General features: G+C 45.4%; 1 protein-coding gene across 1 annotated transcript in view; it reads right to left on the bottom strand.

Moving 5' to 3' along the window:
• Nucleotides 1–10,973, bottom strand: part of LOC311185265 (tubulin alpha-1C chain-like) — a gene marked incomplete at its 5' end in the record, with an annotated part of 32,331 nt that extends 21,358 nt beyond the window's left edge. The window contains 4 exon segments of the mRNA XM_084255841.1: nucleotides 10,758–10,780; nucleotides 10,783–10,818; nucleotides 10,821–10,860; nucleotides 10,863–10,973. Of these exon segments, the coding sequence (XP_084111967.1) occupies nucleotides 10,758–10,780; nucleotides 10,783–10,818; nucleotides 10,821–10,860; nucleotides 10,863–10,973 (210 nt within the window).
• Between the last annotated feature and the right edge of the window lie 10,793 nt (nucleotides 10,974–21,766).

Below are 21,766 nucleotides of genomic sequence, written 5' to 3'. Positions count from 1 at the left end.
TGAAATAGAATAAAAAAACCCTGCTCTTTCCAGATTCTCTTCAATTTCATCCTCATTTTCCTCCCTTTACTTAGTCATGCTCTACTGATTCACTATTATGGCGTGTTTTATCATGTGTCTGTCAGCTGCTAGCGCTCTGAAGCAGGCATAGCACCTGTGTGTCCTCAGTGTCTGCCACTGCTCCTAGTCATCACCTGCAGCCAACAATCACGCTCATTTCACTCCCTTCTTCAGAAACCTTCTGTGACTCTCCACTCTCCCTCAAAGTGGCCCCCAGATTTTTTTTCCAGTAAACTGCACATCTTTTGTTAACACACACAAGTTATTTTTAATGTATGGACTAATGTACTTCTTGTTAATATAAATTATAAACATCTACCAAATAAAAAGTTTAAGAGGATGACATTTAAAAAATAAATAGAATTAATTTGTTCGTATATACCTCTTGTGTAAGCCGCTCAAGAGACCACTGGTCTGTAGGTCTTCAAACAAGGGTCTGGAGGACATAGTCTTCAAACAAGGGTCTGAAGGACACAGCCCTAGTGATATTCCAGTGTGTGTGTCCACCAATGGACACTTAGGCCACTTCCACACTGTGACTGCTGTAAACAATGCTGCAATGAACATGGTAATATATTTTCAGTTTTCAATTGAAAAATAAAACTAAAGTTTTTCTCATAGAAGAATAAATCTGCATCTGCTTAACTGACTATTCTGGCTGTGTGGACTGATTTTGTCAATGAAATATTTCCCATAAGTGGAAAGGGCTAGATCTGTGGCTCCACATTTTATGTGACAAAATAAGCAAAGCATTTATCCAATATGCAACCAGAAATTTCATCATTTGCAACTATTTCAGCTTCTGAGGACCACTGCCTTATCTACCATTTACAATATTCACAACCCCGTCAGACTCCTTCCCATGTTATCTGTCAGTCCCCTCAGACTTCAGCTGAACCCCACTCAAGCTCACAGGCGCTCTTCCCAGTCACCCCTGCGCCTGTGCTCATGCCAGCTCCTCCATCAAAAACATACCCCCCCCTCCATCTCTGTGTGCTGAAATCCAACTTAACATCTTCCTGTTCTGAGGCACTAATTAGGCACTGAGGATGCAAGATGAACATAATAACAGCCTTGGTCCTGTTGTCATGGAATGTAGAGTCTAGTGGGAGAGACATATAAGCAGTGACCATATGATATTATAGAGCTATGACGGTGAGCCATGAGGTGGTGGGAACTCAGCCCGGGCGCCCTCCCATTACCTAAAGGGTCAAGCAAATCTTCTCAGAGTAAGTGGCCAGAAAGCCAAGAGTCACTGGTCCACAGAAGAGAATCTAACATTTTGAAGGGAGAGGAGAGGAGAAGCCAATCTATGCTAGGAAAACAAAAGTGAGCTGAAGTGACACTGTTGAGGTAATTCCTTAAGTCAGGATTTTGACCATGAGAGACACACCCAAATCTAGAGTCAAGGGAGAAATTTCTACCAAGTTCAGTCTTGAGAGAATGTAACTATTCTCTCACAAACCCAATTTAGAACATGTGGAAAGTCAAAGGAGAAATCATCACTAGAAAAAAATTTCCTTGCTTTTTGCCAAACACAAGATATCTGAACCCCAAGGCTAATTGCTAGGAGACTGGGTAGTCTTTTTACATTGTGTTCACCAGAAATAGTGCTCAATGAATGCTCTTGGGATGTCTGTGAAGAAAATGACATGTGGTTTGGGTATGTGGCTCTGTTCCGAGGGTGGAGGCACCCTCTAAACAAACAAGTTAATAAAATAAGGAGAACCACAGAAGAGAAAACATTTCCTTTCCAGGAATTGCCTGGTGCCACATGAGAACAGATTGTGAGGGCTCAAGGTATCTGGTTCTCACTTGCTCCTCCTCCGTCCCAGCATTGCCCCGAGCCAGAGGCCCTGAAAACCCCTTCATCAGGGGACTTTCAATTCTGCCACCAGTCACAGCACTGGTTTATTACCAATATATTTATTTCTCTGAAAAGTTCCTCCTCTACAAATACATTAGTACAAGAGCAGTGTGATAGATGTGGCATCAGCCATCAAATACTTCCTTTACACGTCATGGTTTAGTACCCAGTAGCTCTTTGTTCATTCAAAATAGTAAATATTTTTAAAAAAGAGTAAATATCCTCACTCTTCTAGTTCTCTGATAGTGTCACCCACAGTGGGGTTTTAGTTTGTTTCTCATACTGTTTTTTTAATTGTTTATCTTCTTCAAGCACCCAAAAGCATGCCTAACACGTCCTCTACGAAACTGTTCCCTCTGGCAGTAAATCATGGAGATTCCATCCATGCAGGCTCAGCACCAGGGGACGTCCTTACAGAAGAGTGACTGCACATGGGGTCCCATGACATGGACCCCAAGGACCACATAACCAGTGAGGTTCCTAATAGGCTGTATTGTTAATAAAACTACCGCATCTCTTTCAGGAAAACCATTATAAGTTTATCCCAGGACACCAAAAACTCATTTTTGTTAGAAATAAATGATCAAGCTCTAGAGGATCCAAACTATGTTTGATAACATTTTTCTATTACAAATGTTTCCTATCAATGATAACCATATTTTTCCAGATGTGTGAGCCAACTGTAATTCTGCTCTAAAATTCTGTTTTCTACCAGTTCCCCAAGGGTTTCTGATTATGGGCTTTAACAAAATTTGCAACAGTGGTGACTGCAGGCTCATGTTGAAGTATGTATATAAATGTGTTTGCAAATGGGTTTAGACCCTTGTGTGGAAAGGGCCTGCAGTCTAGTAAATAGAAAAATCTTCAAATAAATCAGAACTGACTTACGACTTTGGAAACTGGTAGCTGGGCTGAGTGACCTTTTATCAAACCACAGCCAAGGCCACATTTTAACACCTCCCCATTCGCAGATTAATTTTATTTCTGTCACCCTCTTCACCTTTGAAATTTCTTTCATTCAGCCGAATCAGCCCCACACAGGAGAGCAAATACATTGTGACTTTTGTTGCTGATAATTCCCTGTGTGCAGTGATGGAAAATACAGTTCTAGTTTTTAGCCCTGCCGGGAGAGATGGGGGGTGTGATGAAATGAGTTACGTCTCTTTTCCCCTAGACCTCGGTTTTCCTAGGAGCCCACCCACATTATATACGGCAGCTCATTTAAAAGAGCGGGCTCCTCAAAACCGAGGCCAGTTTCTCGCAGAGGGCCGGGTTAGTCTCTCTCCAGAGAAGCCTCCCGCCCTGCAGGCCTCTCGGCGCCGGAGGCGGCCCCGGGCCACCGCGGGGCCCTGCAGTGGCGCGGCGAGCCCGGCAGATGGCGCCGCTGCTGAATTTTCGCGAGCGGCTATGACAGAAGACTCTGGAATAAACAGGAAGGGGTGGTTGTTTTTTTTTTAAACATTCTGATTTTCAACACATATTGTCTTGTCAGGGCAGAGGCTCGTTCTTGACTAAGTTGCCCTGCATTGGAGATGTTAAAAAAAAAAATCTCTTTTTACGCAACCCCAAACAACACGTGGCCCCCCCCCCTTTCAGAGGACACCGAAAGCAGATTTTCGGTGACAGGAACTGCCCCAAGCGCGCGCTAACCCAGTCGCTCCCCCCGCAGCGCCGGGTGGAGAAACGCGGCCTCAAAAACGCGCCAACAAGGCCCGGGCCGCGCCGCAGCGGAAACGACCTTCCCGGGTCGGGCGTCGGGGCGTCGGGGCGGGCGGGGCGGGCGGGGCGGGCGGGGCGGCGGGCCGGGAACAGCGCCGCCTGCCGGCGAGCCTGGGGCGCGCAAGGGCGGGGCTGGAGGCTGCGGCGCCGCCGCTGGTCGCCCAGGCCTGGGCGCTCCGAGCACGCCGGGACTCGGGCGGCTGCGTGCGATGCCCCCTCCCCAACAAACCCCAAAGCAGTGGGCGCAACCAGAGCAGACCTTCTGCCGAGAAGAGACACCTACAGGCCCGTTGCGGCTAGGGTTGCACTGTGTCAGAGGGCTTGACTGTTTTTTTTGCTTTTATTTTTAAAGATTTATTTATGCACACATAAATGCACACAGCTGGGGCACAGGCCAGAGGTGTGGGGGGTGTGAGGATTCACCAGAGACAGAGCAGGGAGCAGAACAGGCAGAATGACTGAAATACCCTGCTGAGGGGAGCAGCGGGCGAGGCAGGAGAGGTCTGCCTTCCCATGTGCGTAGCTCCCTGGCCAGCCGGGGAGCGAACTCTTGCTGCAGAGACTGCAATTGCTTCATAGTGCGGTGCTGAACCCCTTGCACCACCAGGGAGACCTCGGGCTTGACTGTTTTTAATGCTTTCTGGAGCTTTTAGGGGTGAGTTTGATTTGTGTGGTCAAATTGTTATTTAAGATAATCCCAAGGAGGGCCTCCCTGGTGGCGCAGGGGTTGAAGTCAGCGCTATCAAGCTATCTGTGGCGTGAGTTCCATCCCCAGCCAAGAGCTAACCCATATGGCAAGGCAGATCTCTCCTGTCTTGCCTGCTGCTCCCCTCAGCAGTGTGTTTCAGTAGATGTGCCTGTTCTGTTCCCTACTCTGTCTCTGGTGAATCCTCTCTCTCTCTCTCTCTCTCTCTCTCTCTCTCTCTCTCTCTCTCTCTCTCACACACACACACACACACACACACACACACACTCCGCCACCACCCCCAGCACCCCCCTTCACACCTCTGGCCTACACCCCAGTTCTTGTATTCATAAATTTAAAAAAAAAAAAGGACAATCCCGAGGAGAGAAAAATAGCATCTGAGAGGATCTCTATTTACCCTATGCTGCTTTTAAATTACTGATGAAGTATTAAGAGAGGTTATCAGAAGCAACTTGGAGAAAATGGCAGGGTCTGAGTTTCAAGGTGGTTGTGCTTACCATTGCTCACCGTGGCTCCTCATTTTTATTCCAGGATTGCTGCAGTGCCATTTCTGGAGTCCCTCCTCCTCTCCCCACTTCCTTTTTCTCTTCACTCATTTGACAGGAGCCTCTGCAACCATCTGCTTAGAACACGTCATCACCATCCACTGGGAGAGGACTGTGGTACCACCTTTCTCCCCCTATGACTGAAGCGCTTGGAGAGATGCTGACTTGCACTTCAGTCTTGAGCTGGCGCCACTGCCCAGACCTCTAACCTGCGAGATGATGCCAAAGTGCAGCTTTCCCGGTTTCATGCTGCATAGAGCTTCGCTGCCATCACTCAGCAGACATGTCCTCCCATACCACCCTGTCATTTATGTTGCTCAGGCGATGTTCTAATAAGCCTCTCTTCCCTTCCATGCTTCCACTCGCAGAGATTCATTGCTTGAAGTGTAAGAATGGTGCGTCTCCATTTTTCTTCTAGCAAGGGAGTGAAGACCCCTAGGTGGACAGTCTTTATGTGGGTTAGCCATGCTGTTTTCAGGTCCCTGTTTTTTGAAATAGAAATTCCCATTTCCCATCAGAGTATAAATTATAATCATAGACTGGTTCAAAACAGGCCCTCTAGGCCTCTCTGGTGGCGCAGGGGTAAAAGACTGCCCTATCAAGCTATCACCAGCCACTGCTGCAAGAGTTCTATCCCAGCTGTCCAGGGAACAATCCACACCGTGAAGCAGACCTCTCCTGTCTCCCCACTGCTCCCCTCAGTAGTGTATTTCAGTGGGTCTGCCTGTTCTGCTCCCCACTTTGTCTCTGGTGAATCCGCTCACCCACTGACCCCTCGCACCTCTGGCCTGTACCAGTTCTTGTATGCATAAATAAATAAAATAAATCTTAAACACTGCAAAAAAACCAAAACCAAACTAGTACTCTTTTGCCTCTCTACAATGCATTCTTTAGGAAGAAAGAGATTAAATCCTGCATCACCTTCCTCTACCACCAACATAGCTTTCATTCTGGACAACTTAGAACTAGAAGCCCCTCCTGTCAAGAATTTACATTCTGAATGTCATTGACTCACTGTTCCTACCTATATAAACTAAATCTAGACCTCTCAATAAAATCAGATTGCATCCTGGGGTTTGAATCTTCACTTTGATTATCTCATAAACTCTTTGTCTAAATATCATTGAGACTTTATTTTCAGTTAATAGGTACATAGTAACTTAGTGAGTCAGGGCAGGGATCACAGAAGGCTGACATTTTCTATGGCAAAAGCAGGGGAATGCCTCCTTAAGTGTTGCTGTGTTATAAAAGTAACCTTCAGGGCCTTCCTGGTAGCGCAGCAGGTTGAGCACAGCGCTGTGAAGCTGTCTGCAGCCTCTGCAATGCAGGTTCGATCCCTAGCCGGCCAGGGAGATTCCCACATGGCACCGCAGACCTCTCCTGGCTCACCCACTGCTCCCCTCAGCAGTGTATTTCAGTCGTCTGCCTGTTCTGCTCCCAGCTCTGTCTCTGGTGAATCCTCTCACCCTCCCGCACCTCTGGCCTGTACCCCGGCTCTTGGATAAAAGTAAGTAAATCTTAAAAAAAAAAAAGGTGACCTTCACAGTGAGGATGCATGAACAGGACAACTGATCACATTAATATTGTGTAGGTAGGGCACACCCCCAAGCCCCCAGGACTGCCGAGCTACTCTCCAGCCTCATCTGCAGAGACACAGCTCTGCTGCCTTTGCGCTGCCTCCACAGAGGGCACCCCTCAGACAAAGCAGAGCAGCTTCTCTGAGGAGGAGGGGCCCTTGCTTGCTCTTTGTTCTTCCCTGGAAACTAAGCTCTCTCTCAAGTGTCACATACCAGCTGCTTTTACCTCTCAAGGAGGGCAAAATAAATGAATTGCCAATAGTGATTCAGACTGCATATTTTTGGAGAACTGAACTCTGAAATGCAGGGTGAACTATTTTTAAAATTCTAACTTGTTGTGATTTATTTTTATTCTTGGTTTCTAAGCAGAAACCAGAAAGGTGCCCATCTATCAGATAAAAAGAAAAAGGTGGTTTTTAGAAAGCGGTGGTGGAGACTGTTTTGATTCCTACCCTAGTAATTATATATACTGTACCTTATGCTTAAGACTCTTCTTTACAGAGGTATGATTTAATGAGTAAAATCCTTTCTTAAGAAATCCCTCTAGGAGTAAAAGGACTCTCTGAGAAATCACACCTTTTTAGATTGTTTTTTTCTTATAAGAACAGTTTAACATAGCTCCTTTAAAAGTAAAAACATTCAGGGGCCTCCCTGGTAGCACAAGGGGTTAAGTCTCAATACCATGAAGCAATCCTTAGCTACTGCAGCACAAGTTCAGTCCCTGATAAGGGAGCTGACCCACATGGCACAGCAGACCTCTCCTCCTGTCTCACCTGCTGCTCCCCTCAGCAGTGTATTACAGTCAGTCCGCCCATTCTGCTCCCCACTCTGTCTCTGCTGAATCCTCTCACCCCCTGCACCTTTGGCCAAACCCCAGCTCTTGTATGCATAAATAAATCTTTAAAAATAAAAATAATAATAATAAAAGTAAAAACATTCAGCATCGCTTGCCCCTAATTTAACAGTGGAGTTAAGACAAAGGGTGTCTGTTCTTGTTTCAGGAATAGGCCTGCCACTCCCCGAGCTCTCAGCATCTGCTGCCTGGACTGAATCTTAACCAAAAGCCTTACGTGGCTTCTGAGCTTGACAGCTGAGGGGGCCTTTTATGTCTGGCTGGAATTTCAGTTTGGACTGGTTGGGATGGGCTCCCAGGCACAACAGAAAATGGTCTTTGCGGGTCAGAGTAAGCTCACTAGGCTGAGAAGGACTAAGCTGACATGTTGGGAATACTACAGGTTTATTCTTAGAAACTGACCCCCCAAATAAGGGAATTTTAATCCCCTCCCATGGGTCTTTTCACCTGCTCTGCTAAGTATCAACTATTTTGCACAGTGTAACAATATCCACTTTTTACTCATCCTCCCCTGAGGCCTGTGGAGAGCCGCACCCCTGCCAGCACCCGGGGCCTCACCCTTTGCCCCACTCTCAGGAGGAAGCCAGAGCTGCCCCAGCAAGAAACCAGCCAAGTTAGTAGCTGGGAGCTCACTGCTCAGGAAGCCCAAGCCAGCTTCAAAAATAATTCTGAAGCTGGACAAAGAAGGATAAGGAAGCATGAAAGAATAATGTATATTATACACACACATAAGTACTTTTGTAATTAACAGAAAAACTTGATAAAATAGCCACTGGATATCTATATTTGTAATATTACCTTTATGTAAGTTATTATCCGTTACCCAGAGTGGATTACTGAATGTTTCTCATATCACAGGCCCAGGGTCACTTTCAGGTCTAGCCTTGCACAATAAGGTGTTTCCATTTAAAAACTGTAATCACTTTGAGGGCCACAGTTCTGTCTCGAACTACTTTTACGGTCCACACAGTGCCCAGCAGGACATTGGACATGTGGTAGGTGATCAGGGAATATTTGCTTTAAAAAGAAAAATGTGAGCTAAAGGGGCAAAGAATGGCTACGTGCTAATCCTGAGATTAGGCCCACTCACTTCTAGCATTATCCTGAGGAGACTGGAGAGTGACCCCTCATAGACAGAAACGTGAGTGGGGCCACATTTCTAACTGACCATGGCACAGCAGGTGAATTTTCTCTGTACCAGAAACTAGGCAAGTGCTTTCCTTACGTGATCTATTAACACCTCCCCACAACCCCACAGGTGAAGCTTCCTGTTATTACTCTCCTAATTTTATTTTATTTTTTTTAGACTTCTTTATTTATTTATACAAGCATTGGGTACAGTCAGAAGTGCGGGAGAGTGAGAGAATTCACCAGAGCCAGAGCAGGGAGCAGAGCAGGCAGAAGGACCGAAATACACTGCTGAGGGGAGCAGCGGGTGGCAGGAGAGGTCTGCGTGCCATTTGGGACCCTCGCCCAGTGGCCGGGGATCGAACTGGCGCTGCAGAGGCTGCGGGTAGCTTCATAGCCCAGCGCTCAACCCCTGTGCCACCAGGGGAGGCCCTACTCTCCTAATTTTACATAGGACAAAATAGTCTCCAAGTTACACAAATAATGAATAGCCACCCCAGGACTTGAATCCAAATATCAGTCAGGCTCTGAGTCCATGCTTTTCATTGCGTTCCTCCTCTAGAATACCTAGTTACCACATGGGCACAGCTCCATTTCCTAACCACCCTCCTGTGGTGCCCCAAAACACAACCTCTGAAGTGGGAGAGTTGGGGGGGCACACACATAGCTCATGACTTCCACATCTCAGTCTGCATGGCTGTGTTGTGCTTCCCTGTATACACTAGCTCACCTAATCCTCACAGCACTCTGTGAAGTATTCACTGCTAGCTTTTAGATGTAAGGACTATATCTCTAGAGAACAGGTGTGTTGAAAAGCAGTAAATGTTAGAGTTCAGAGGCCAAAACTTAACAGATTTCCTGATAGCACTGTGCCTGTCCTAGGCCTCAAGCTCATCTTGGAGTATCCAAGTGGATTCTTTCTATCTTTCTTCCTTCCTAGCACCCCAGGGAGCTTGGGAGCCCTGCCTGCCCCATCCACATAAATATAAATCTGGTCCAGTGTTGACTTAGTGGATCATGTAAGTCACTTCAGAAGCACAGGCAAGGTAGAGAGGAAACAGTGGGCATGACATGTCTGGGACACTTAAAAAGGATGAATTAGGCGTGTGTGCCTGTGCCAAGAATGCTAGCAATTATTAAACATGAAAAGCTCTCCATAAGGCATAGTAAGTTTTAAAAAATTGCCGAATAAAAAGTACAGCATGGTAGTATTTATATTTTAAAAAGTCATACCAAACAATATGGTACAAACACACACAATCTGCCAACCCACAACTCTTTATACCCCACATTGATAACTGGTTTCTCTGGGGAGAGAACTGGGTGCCAGATGAGGTGCACTGCATTGCCAGATTCTCCTTTGTCATTTTACAAGATAATTTATTTTAAAAATGTGTATGTTAAAGGAAAAATGGACAGAAGTGATGCTGTTAGAAAATAAAAGCCTAACAACCTGAATAACTAAAATAACGGCCTTATCCACACCCTGAGACCAGGAGATTAGGAGAGTCCTCGTGCAGACATTATTATTATGAATTGAATGATTTTTTAAATTTAAAGTTTCCTGCCGAGCAGAAGTATGGTGCTGAGAAGTCAGACAGCCTGGGGCCAAGGCTTGACTCTGTGTTTTTCTGCAACCTTGGGCTAATTTTTCAGGGCCTTACTTTCCTTGTGTGCACAATGGAAATAACTGTAACACACCTCATAGAGTGACTCGAGGATCAACTGAGAAAACGCATAGGAAAGAAAAGCAAGACCATGCAGACTGAGATTTTAAAATGACCCATTGTTTCTGTGTACTCTCATCCCTGTTCTCTCCTTCCCACTTCGGAGAACCTTTTTTCTCACACCTTTAAGATGGGTCACTGTCCCCCACTGAGGCAGAGTTGAATTAAGAAACCACTAGTCTCCAGTATTCATGTGTTTATTTTAAGAAATTTATTTGGCCCCATCTATAAAATATGCCCTTCTTCTATGAAACCCACTTTTGATGCAAGAATTGAAATATCCAAATCAGAGAGATCCTTTAGAATATAAGCCAAAAATATAATTATTTTTTTTTTGCATCTTAAATTTTGCTTATTTGTGTTCTGACTAAAATTTCAGGCTGTCTGAAATACCAAGAATCCAATTATAATCTTTATAATTACAAAAAGGGTTGCAAAAACAATCAGAAATAAAACTAAGAGAGATAAAATGAAGATAAAATGAAGCACAAAAGAGAAACATTAATAAATCAGTTGCACACATGCAGTCCCATATCCACACCACATGATAAAACTATTTTCATTTACAGCCTCACCTTGGAAATTGAGCCAGGTTCTCTGTTTTTTCGCTGGATGTGTGTGCATTAAAAAGTGCAAGACCTGGAGATTTCTGGTGAAGTAAATAAGAAAAATCCAGTTTAAGTTGCTCTGCAGTTTGAGTTCAGAAAGGATCCAGTTGAAGGCACCAATTCCGAGCACACAAAGCATGTATCCCTTGCAAGCTCCCCTACTTCATTCAGCGGGGCTGTCATTTTAGAGCTGGGTGCCTATTGTTCATTTTCTCGACTCTAATTAGACTTGACAGATTGCTCTTCTGGCTAGACTGGCGGTTGCCAAGAACAGAGAGAGGAGACGAGGCTGACCTTGTCATTATGCCCTTGGGATCAATGCCCCACCCCCATTCTAGTCCACAGACACCGAATTGCAGCCCCAGCCATCAAATCTGCCCCCCTACTTCCCCAGCCTCTTTCTTCCATGCCCCAGGCAGTCTTGGCACCAGCACCACCGCTGACTTTTCTTACTTTCAATACAGCGAGATTCAAATCCTCACTCGGCTGTGGGAGTGAATGAGCAGAGTGCTAATGTTTTTCATATTAATACTCTGACCTTTGTGTTTTGTTTTGTATTTTTCCTTGCAGGCCTAGCCGCGGTAGGGGGGAAATAGACCATCTTTCTAAAGGGAAAGACACCGTGGTTCAGCACGGGAGCCAGGAAATATCGATTGCTCAGGGAAACAGAGCTGGGGAAGCATTTCGCTCTGGTGCCATCTCCGTGTGTCTGAAGGGAAATTCCTTCCCTTGCTGCCCTCAGTTTCCACATCTGTAAAATACCATCAATCATTCTTGAACCTTTATTATATCAAAAAAAACATTATGCTGTTACTACAGAAGAATTAGATAATAAAATGATAGCGCTGGAAATTATGGTAAGGATCATGTAGTCCAGTATCTTTATTTGGACAATCAAAAAATACAGGCCAAAGAGGGAGATGCCACACACAGAATCCCGAGATTAGTTACTAGACATGAAGCACCTGTCCCGGAACGGCAGCCTGCTGCTTGGCTTTGTCACTAACCCGCCTTTCCCATCTCATCCTGTGCTTGTTAACAAACCACATTGGCCAGGGAAAAAAGCTTCTTTCTTTGAGGAGGGAGTTCTCCTCACCCATGGATGGTATTTTCAGAAATGGGGCCCTTTACGGAGAATTTTTGGTCCTATAATAGAACTCAAGTCACCCAATGCCACTGAGTCTATAGGGACACAGATTGGAACTCGGCTAGAGGGCTGGGCCCTGCTTTTGAATAGGAGCAGCTGGTCCTTGCTCTGTGCCCGCAACCTCCAGAGCCCTGAGCAGAAAACTTGCTAGGAAGCACTACTGGGAACAAATCCATTGTTTCCCAGGTGGCCATGAAACCCCCTCACCCATCATTCATTCGCCTACTCACAGACATTTAGTAAAAGACCACTTTTTGCTAAGCTCTGGGGCAATCAGACTATTGTAAAGATCAGGACCCAGACAGAGCAAGGAGACTCAGGAGTCAGTGGTGTAAACACTCAGGTGCAGTGAGCACTGTGGGGGAGGGGGAGAGGGTCCATTTTCCTTGATTGGAATTGAAGGCATCAGAAAAACATCACAGAAGAATGTGCTGAACTTTGGGACATGAGGGAGGTTATTTTGCAGGGGAAGTGAGAGAAGCCGCAGCGTTCAGGTAGTGAGCCTGGTGTCTGGGGACGGACGTCTTTGCTCTGCTGAGTATGAGAAAACATGAGCCAAAGATGCGTTGGAAACTGAGGTAGAGCTCAGTGAAAACATCATAAGATAAAGTAAGAATTTTGGATTTTACCCTGGCAGTGAGTGGAAACCACTGAAGAATTTCAAGCAGGAAAGTGTGATCCAAACTGCAGTTGAGAAAGATGACTCCCCGAGGCAGCGTGGGCGGTGGCCTGTGGCGGGGTGGCAGGGACAGGACCCACGGCAGTGATCAGTGACGGCAGTGACTTGGGAGAAAACTGCCAAAATTTAGAGACAAGGCAGTTGTTGACCCAGTTTCTTCAATAAACCAATGAGAAGGAGCAGAGGGAGGGGACTGTTTTTGCTTCCAAGAAACTTCCACTAAGTGCAATGTATGGACAAAGCTTGGATTCTATTCAAACAGATCAACTGCAAAGAGAAAATCTGGGGGCCTCCCCTGGTGGCGCAGCGGTTGAGCGCTGGGCTGCAAAGCTGCCCGCAGCCTCTTCAGGGCCGGTTCGATCCCCGCCCCCGGAAAGGGTCCCACATGGCGTGACAGACCTCTCCTGCCGCCCCCTGCTCCCCTCAGCAGTGTATTTCGTCAGTCTGCCTGTTCTGTTCCCCGCTCTGGCTCTGGTGAATTCTCTCATCCTCCCGCACTTCTGACTGTACCCAGTGCTTGTATAAATAAATAAAGAAATCTTAAAAAAAAAAAAAAAAGAGAGAAAATCTGGGTGACAGCATTAGGTGATATTACGGCATTCCCGTTCATTTTGTGAGGTGTGGCGATGCAACTGTAGTAACCACAAAACCACATACTGAAGTGATTGTAGGTGAGAGGTTGGGATGTTGAGGTTTGTTCTAAAATAATGTAGAAATAACAGATGAAGTAACTGTGGTCGAAAGTTAATAATTATTAAATCTAGATGACGAATATGTAGAGGCTCATTATAGTCTATGCAGATTTGAAAATTTTCAAAATAAACAGTTAACATTTTAGGTAAAGGAAGAAATCCTACATGAAAGGAGTTATCATGAAAACGGAGAGGGTGAGGCAGTTAGGAGAGACCGTGCAAAGGCAGAACTACCCAGACTCAGTGCTAGTTAAGTGTTGAAGAATTGAACTGACTTCTAGGCTGTTGCTTGGGTACCCAGGTAAATGAGAAAGAGTTTACCCTTTTGGGATTCATCTGGAATCAGAATTTCCATGACACTTGGAGTTTGTGCTGCCCAGAAGACAGCTGGATGTGCAGATTCAAGGGCGGGAAGAGAGCATGGGACTGGTGCTGTAGATGTGTGGATCGTCAGTTTACCAACACACGGTGGTGATTCAGACAACTGGAAGAGCATGGCGGGTGAGAAGGGAAGATGGCAGAGGAAGACACTCAAGGCACACTCTGCATGGAAGAAGAAGGGAAAGAAAAAGCCTGTGAAAGAGGCTGAGAATGGCCAGAAAGATAGGAGAAGAAACAGGCAAAAATAATTCCTGGAGAATCTGTCAAGAAACAATGGGTCAACAGAATCAAAGGTCCCAGGTTAAATTATTTAGCATCTACATGATCATTGCCAACTCTGGGAAATAAAGGAGAACTTTCAGGAGAGCATATCACCCAGGGCCCTTCCTATTCTGGTAGCAGGACTATTGGGTTTTTTGGTTTTGGTTGGGTTTTTTTTTGAGACCCTCTGCTCTGGGCCTTTGTGACCTCAGTGGGATTCCCCCAAACCTGGCCCCTGGGTGGAGGACAAGACACAGGCCTACAGCAGCCAATTGTTGTCCCATTCTGCTGGCCTTAGTGATGGTTTGGGTGCATATGTGCTCTAAATCTTTATAGCTTCTTGTATGCATAAATAAATAAATCTTTTTTAAAAATATGGAAAATATATATCTTAGAATCAATCAAACAATATGTTTAAGGTCAGAATATTATGGACAGAGTTGGTGGGATGAAAGGAAATAGGACATGAAAAGCATAAACTCAAGAGGAAAGGTATTATAAAGTTTATAGAATTATTTTATATCTACTAAAAAGAAGTTGGCCATAAAAACATTCACTGAAGGTTATTTTTGTCACTAAGAGAAGCAAGGCCCTCTCCCTGCTGGTTTGGACACTACATATTAGGTAATAGCCAGTGCTAATTCATTTACATTTGTGAGGCTTCTTTTCTTTTTTCTTTTTTTTTTTTAAAGACTTATTTATTTGTATATACAAGAACTGGGGTATAGGCCAGAGGTGTGGGGGGTGAGAGGATTCACCAGAGACAGAGTGGGGAGCAGAACAGGCAGATTGACTGAAATACACTGCTGAGGGGAGAGGCGGGTGAGGCAGGAGAGGTCTGCTGTGCTATGTGGGTAGCTCCCTGGCCAGGGATCAAACTTGTGCTGCAGAGAGCTTCATAGGTTGTGTCTTAACCCTTTGCGCCACCAGGGAGACCCCTCTTTTTCTATTTCTTCTTAAGTGGAGGCCAGGGTTATAATTTTAGCCCCCCCTGCCCCCCCCCCCTGTTTTAAGAAGGTATTTGACAGCTAAAGAAAGACAAAAAGATATAGGAGCACTGAATTGCTAATACTCAAGAAGGATCAAAATGTCAACATTTTTCATGCAAACAGAATGGGGAACTTGGAGCTTTCCCTAAGGAGTGTTCTGTATCTTTTCCCATCTGCTCAAAGCTTCCAGTAAGTGCGATTCTGCTTTAAAACTCAACCACTTCTCTCCAAGCAGCCTCACAAGTTAGGAATTTGCCCAGCTGTCCATGGGAAGTGTTCTAAAAAAAAAAGTGAAGCATCCACATTCAATCCCCCTCCCTCACCAACCCCCTTCTCTCTTTCTCTCTCTCTATCTCTCTCTCTCTCTCTCTCTCTCTCTCTCACACACACACACACACACACACAGGCTTCAGTGCTTACAATACACCATATACATGCTGTTACTCACATAGCTCACTCCTTATTTTCAGTTATTTTTTTTAAAGGTTTATTTATTTTTTTAATAGAGGCATGTTTTATTTATTTATTTGTTTGTTTGTTTGTTTTGTTTATACATGCACTGGGTACAGTCAGAAGCGCGGGAGGGTGAGAGAATTCACCAGAGTCAGAGCAGGGAGCAGAGCAGGCAGAAGGACCGAAGTACACTGCTGAGGGGAGCAGCCGGGGAATGAACCGGCACTGCAGAGGCTGCGGGCAGCTTCGCAACCCATAGCTCAACCGCTGTGCCACCGGGGAGGCCCAAATTTATTTATTTATTCATAAAAGAACTGGAGCACAACCCAGAGGTGTGGGTGTGAGAGGACTCACCAGAGACAGTGGGGAGCAGAACAGGCAGATTGACTGAAATACACTGCTGAGGGGAGCAGCGGGCAAGACAGGAGAGGTCTGCTGCACCATGTGGGTAGCTCCCTGCCTGGGGATTGAACTCGTGCTTCTGTGGCTGTGGATAGCTTCATAGGTTGCATCTTAACCCCCTGTGCCATTAAGGAGGCCCTATTTTCAGTTATTTTTGCCTTCCATCAAGGGACAGGCATCAGGGAGGGCGGATGCTCTTAGTAGGGGCTGTGGTTCACGGTGACTGCTGCCACTAACAGCTGCTGCATCCAGAGCACCACCGTTAAGTCCTCCCTCCTGGTGTCATTGTTGACCACGGACAAAGAGACTTGACCAAAACCTCAGGCGTGGTTCTAGGCAAAAATGTACTGGTAAGTAAATTGACAAGGGGTGTCAGATCCAAAAGGAAACTTAAAGACCAGTTAAGGCCTGAGATTCCTAACCTTTGGCAAGCAAAGGAGTTTTTACCTTAGGAGTTTTTGAAACATCTCTGGGTTTTCAGGAAGCTTCACACCCTGGTTAAAAGCAGAATCAAGAGGGCCTCCCTGGAGGTGCAAGGGGTTAAGACGCAACCTGTGAAGCTCACTGCAGCCACCACAGCACAATTTCGACCCTAGCCAAGGAGTCAACCCACATGGCGCAGCAGACCTCTCCTGACTCACCCGCTGCTCCCCTCAGCAGTGTATTTCGGTTGATCTGCCTGTTCTGCTCCCCACTCTGTCTCTGGTGAATCCTCTCACCTCCCAAAACTCTGGCCTCTACCCCAGTTCTTGTGTGTATAAATGAATAAATCTTAAAAAAAAAAAAAAAGAGGGCCTCCCTTGTGGCGCAAAGGGGTTAAGATGCAACCTATGAAGCTATCTGCAGCCACTGCAGCATGAGTTCGATCCCTGGCCAGGGAGCAACCCACATGGCACAGCAGACCTCTCCTGTCTTGCCTGCTGCTCCCCTCAGTAGTGTACTTCGGTCAATCTGCCTGTTTTGTTGCCCACTCTGTCTCTGGTGAATCCTTTTACCCCCATACCTCTGGCCTCTACCCCAGCTCTTGTATGCATAAATAAATAAATTTTTATTTTAAAAAAAGGCATGTTATATGGTATATGAATTACATCTCAGTAAAGGTGTATAAAAAATCTGGCATTACCTTTTTTAATTGAAAGATAATTAAAATTTTTTACTTCATTCTTCAACATTTCTTGAAGATAATGGGCAGTCTCCAGATGTGACTTAGCCTTAAATTCAATTTATCCCTTCTTAGATCCAATTCCCAGCATCTTATACAATAGTTTCATCTTCTGGGACCTTAATCTGGTATTTTCAATCCTTGTCCTTCACACCAACAAACCTCTGTGCCTTTGCTAAGATTGTTCCCTCTACCAGGAAGGCCCAACTGTGTGTTCAAAGCCTAGTTCACTGTCACCCCCTCATGGGCCTTTCCTTTCTCCACCACACTAGGGGAGGTCTGCCCCCTGGGGTGGAAGGGGGGACATGTTGACCATATGTTTTGATATCTTCTAGCAAGGGGCATCAAACTTCCAGCCCAGAATCTTTGGGTCCTTACCACCCACCGGTGATCTCTTTCACAAAGTTTAAGCCACATTTCATTGTTCTTATTGTACATCCCAAGTCTAGCACCACATTCTGTATCTGTTATTTGGTTTGTTTGGTTTTTGCTTTCTTCTGTCCATTATTCTCTTTCCCCTTATCTTTTTTTCCACTTCCTCACTCCTGTTCTCCCTCCCACCTCGTCATACCTGCTTAACTCTTGCTGGAAAAATCTCTCTTAGGAAGGCCTTTCTGATACCTCCCCTCGTCTTAGGGTAGTGGCCAAAACACAGTATATAATGGCAAGGGAAATGTGGAATAATAGATGAATTTGAAAAGTATTAAGAAGATTTGGTTGAACTTGCTAATGTAAAATAAATGGGGAAATAGGTCATAAAGGTCAAACAGGATAAAGAGTAAATTTGAGAATAAGAATTGGTAACAACTGGGCCTCCCTGGTGGAGCAAATGGTTAAGACGCAACCTATGAAACTGTCGGCAGCCTCTGCAGCATGAGTTCAATCCCCTGGCTGCCCAGGAAGCAACCCATATGGCACAGCAGACCTCTCCTGACTCGAGTTCGATCCCCAGCCAGGGAGAAACCCACATGGCAAGACACACCTCTCCTGTCGCGCCCGCTGATCCCCTCAGCAGTGTACTTCAGTCAAACTGCCTGTTCTGTTCCCCACTCTGTCTCTGGTGAATACTCTCACCTCCCCCACATCTCTGGCCTATACCCCAGCTCTTGTATGCATAAATAAATAAATAAGTCTTTTTAAAAAAAGAATTGGTAACAACTTAGTATGATATCATATATGTTTTTCCAAGTTTTATGTCATCTGCAATTTTAATAAGATGGATTCTCTCTACCCTGCCAAATACATCTTTCTTTAAACGTCTCCTTTCTAATACTGCTTTATTGATCCAGCATTTCTAAAGACACTCTCCTTGCTAATGCAGGAAGCCTCAACTCTGCCTTGCCTTAAAAGCCTTGGTGGTTGAGTGTGCCCTTTCCATCAGCTCCTCCCAGTTCTGGTCAGGCTGGTTGCTTGTCTTCCAGCACAGACCTTTCTCCTCCTTCTAGCTCCTTTGTCACCCCTTGCCTAGGGCAGTTCTTTCTCCCTGCACATCTCAGAGACCATTCAAGGCTCAGCTTCAAGGAAATCCCACCTGCCTTGGGTCATATCTCAAGTCTCCTTGTACCCTCTGAACTCCCAAGGCATTCTTGGTAAATAACATCCAATTTAGCACTTAATTATATATGCTTATCTAACAAAATTTACTGTTGCAATCTGTGCTAGTCATGATTCCCCCAACTAGATTGCAAATTTATTGAAGAAAATAACCATGATTTAAACTTTTTTAAGGTTATAGGGGGCCTCCCTGGTGGTGCAAGGGGTTAAGATGCAACTTATGAAGCTGTCCACAGCCACTGCAGCACAAGTTTGATCCCCGGCCAGGGAGCTACCCACATGGCACAGCAGACCTCTCCTGACTCTCCTGCTGCTCCCCTCAGCAGTGTATTTCAGTCAGTCTGCCTGTTCTGTTGCCCACTCTGTCTCTGGTGAATACTATCACCCCCCCCACACCTCTGGCCTGTACCCCAGTTCTTGTATGCATAAATACATAAATATTTAAGGTTATAACTTCTAGAATCACATTGTGCTCAAACCCTGGCTCTCCTACTTTTTATGTGACATTGGGCAAATGGCCTAACTTCTCTATTCCTGAGTTGCTAATGTTTAAAATGGAGATACTAAAAGTACCTACCCCATAGGAGTGGCTTTACAGCAATTCACATACAGTGCTCACCAGATGTAACCTCAATGTAAGATCCTGAACATTGGTTCTTATTATTATCAAGCTCCACATTGCTTCGCATTGCATCAGTGAACACTGAACAGATGCCTAAAAATTAATTTTTGCCTACTTAGTAGGTTGCATATAAATTTCTTTTAGATACTTCAGATTATGAGAAACACTTGAGGCAAACAAGGCATATCTGTACTCATGAGAATTACTTTGTAATGTTCATCAGGACAACTTTGCCTCCCAAATTTTGAGGAGCATCTCCCCATTACCCCCCTGTATTCCTCACCTGGATCCTGGAGCCCCAATGAGGACATTAAGAGGACTATCTCCCTTACCTCTTCAGGAAAATAAGCATTAAATAGCAAGATTGAATTCAAATGCTTGGAATGTTCTGGGTGCCAGGTACCAGCATCCACACTAAAAAGTCCCTACTTGTGCAGTTGGATGGTTTTGATTGCCTGTAAATCAAAGAAACAAAAATTACTGTATTAGTCTATTGGTAATTGAGGTGACGGCATATCTAGAAGAGAGTGCAACAATAATAAAGGCGAGAAGGTAATTAAAGAGCTGAGGCACAGCTCTAGACACACACTATTATATTTTATATTACCTTAATTGCCTCTACAAACAAAATGATTTCAACCAGCTCATTTGAGAGAACCAAAGTCTTGAGTTCCACGTAGGCCCTGAACTGCTTCGTGCATCCTGCTAAAGTCCTCAGGACGCAGGTTAAAATGGACAGAACAACTATCACCTGCTGAGAAACACGTACCTGCTGTGCTGGCGCCAACTAGACGCCACGGTGCATGTGCGGGATGCAAGTATCATGGAGCACAGTAGAATGTGAATTGCTCTTAAAGGAAAATTTGTGGCATTTTTCCTCTTCTTTGATGTTTGCGACATATTTCCCAAATGGAAGATTAAAAAATAAGAGCTGGTTGAAAGAGTTTATGTATTTATTTTGGACATAAAGATACAAGCCACGAGGCTAGAAGGCAGTTAGGTTAAATTCCAGTCTCACCTGCTGACTAGTCTCTGTCCAAACTCCCTCAGAGTAAAGGAAAAGGGCAGGGCTGTTGGCAAGGTGGGAATTGGATGCAAATGTGGTGGGAGGCCAGGGCTGTCAGAGTGAGCACACCTGACTCGCTGCTCTGCCCACGTGGCTTTGCCTCTTTGGATGTCTTTCCACTTCTCAGATGTAAGGTTCTTCACCAGCAGGATAGCCAGCGAGGGACCAGGAAATCATCACTAAAGTTCTTGTCAGCTCTGCCATTTTATGATTCTGTTGAGTCTAAGGAAATCTATGCATTTTCTGCATGTTAAATTACTACTTGCCTTAAAAAAATCTATTTCTTGGGCCTCCCTGGTGGTGCAAGGGGTTAAACACAGGACTGTGAAGATATCTGCAGCCTCTGCAGCACCAGTTCGATCCCTGGCAGGCCACTCCTGTCTCGCCCACCGCTCCTCTCAGCAGTATATTTCAGTCCATCTGCCTGTTCTGCTCCCCACTCTGTCTCTGGTGAATCCTTCTCCAACCCGGCACTTCTGGCCTGGACCCAGTTTCTCTCCTCGCTCCTCTCTTCCTTCTTTCCAAACCCTCCCAGCATACACACCCTGTCCCTTTCTCCTCCTTTCAGTTCACAATTTGAAAAACATCCCCTCAAGCCTAAAAAATATTTGTTACTCTGATGTGCTCCTTACATTCCCCCCACTCCTGAAGGTGCCTGGAGGCATTTGCTGGAAGCTTGAATTTATAGTTTCAAAGGAGCAGGAAGGATGGTGACTGAATGACCGCGTGTAGCTTCTCCAGACAGTTCCCCTACACAGACTGGACGGCAGTTGCACGCGAGGCTAGTGAATATACTTCGTCTCTATTTCCCTTGAAATGCTTCCTTAGAACGGGGATTGCCCTAAAGCCTCCATAATTGTTCTAAACACACTGGGTCTTTCAATACTGTCCTCTGATATAATTTCTGAGAAAGCAGTCAGCATTAAGGACCAAGGCAGCCCTGTGTGTGCCAGCACTGAGCGACACAGTTCCTCCGGGATGAGTCTCCTGGCACCCACCCAGCCGAGCTATCAACAATAAAAGCTTCTCTTTGTGCTTCCAGTAAGCTATAAATGAATCCCAGTAAGTAATAAATGAATCACTTCACTCCCACCTGTTATCTGAGGAGAATTTCAACAGTGTTCCTTACCTTGGGTTAAGAAAAGGGACACGATGGCTGCTTTAGGAGAACAGTTTTGAAATGTCCACTAAGCAATTATTCCTTTTCATTGCTTCCTTCTCCCAACAGATGTGTAATTTGAGTTACAGTTCTCTTAGTTGCCAAGTTCTGAGACTGAACTGCTTCCCCACTTTATGCTAATTGCCTTTTGTAGCTGCTCAGTCCCAAGCAACCGTCCTGTGTCTGTAAAGTGTTGATTGTGGGAGAAGGTGAGTTATCTCAGCGGCGAGGAAGCCCAGCTCTGAGTGGGGCAACCACACAAGGGCAGTCACCTACCTGGTTATGGCTTCAGGGACGCTAATAAGCATTCCCAAAGGGTGGCCTTCTGGGAAGGCCAAGACTGCAGCCTCTGGGGGAGTAGCAGGCACTAAGCTGGTACTAAAAGAGGAACAAAATAGGGTTCCTGTTT

This window comes from Talpa europaea (assembly GCF_964194135.1).
Source record: "Talpa europaea genome assembly, chromosome: 15".
Taxonomy (NCBI): domain Eukaryota; kingdom Metazoa; phylum Chordata; class Mammalia; order Eulipotyphla; family Talpidae; genus Talpa; species Talpa europaea.
Note: the sequence above shows the minus strand (reverse complement) of the source record. Positions and strands in the feature narration are given on the sequence as shown.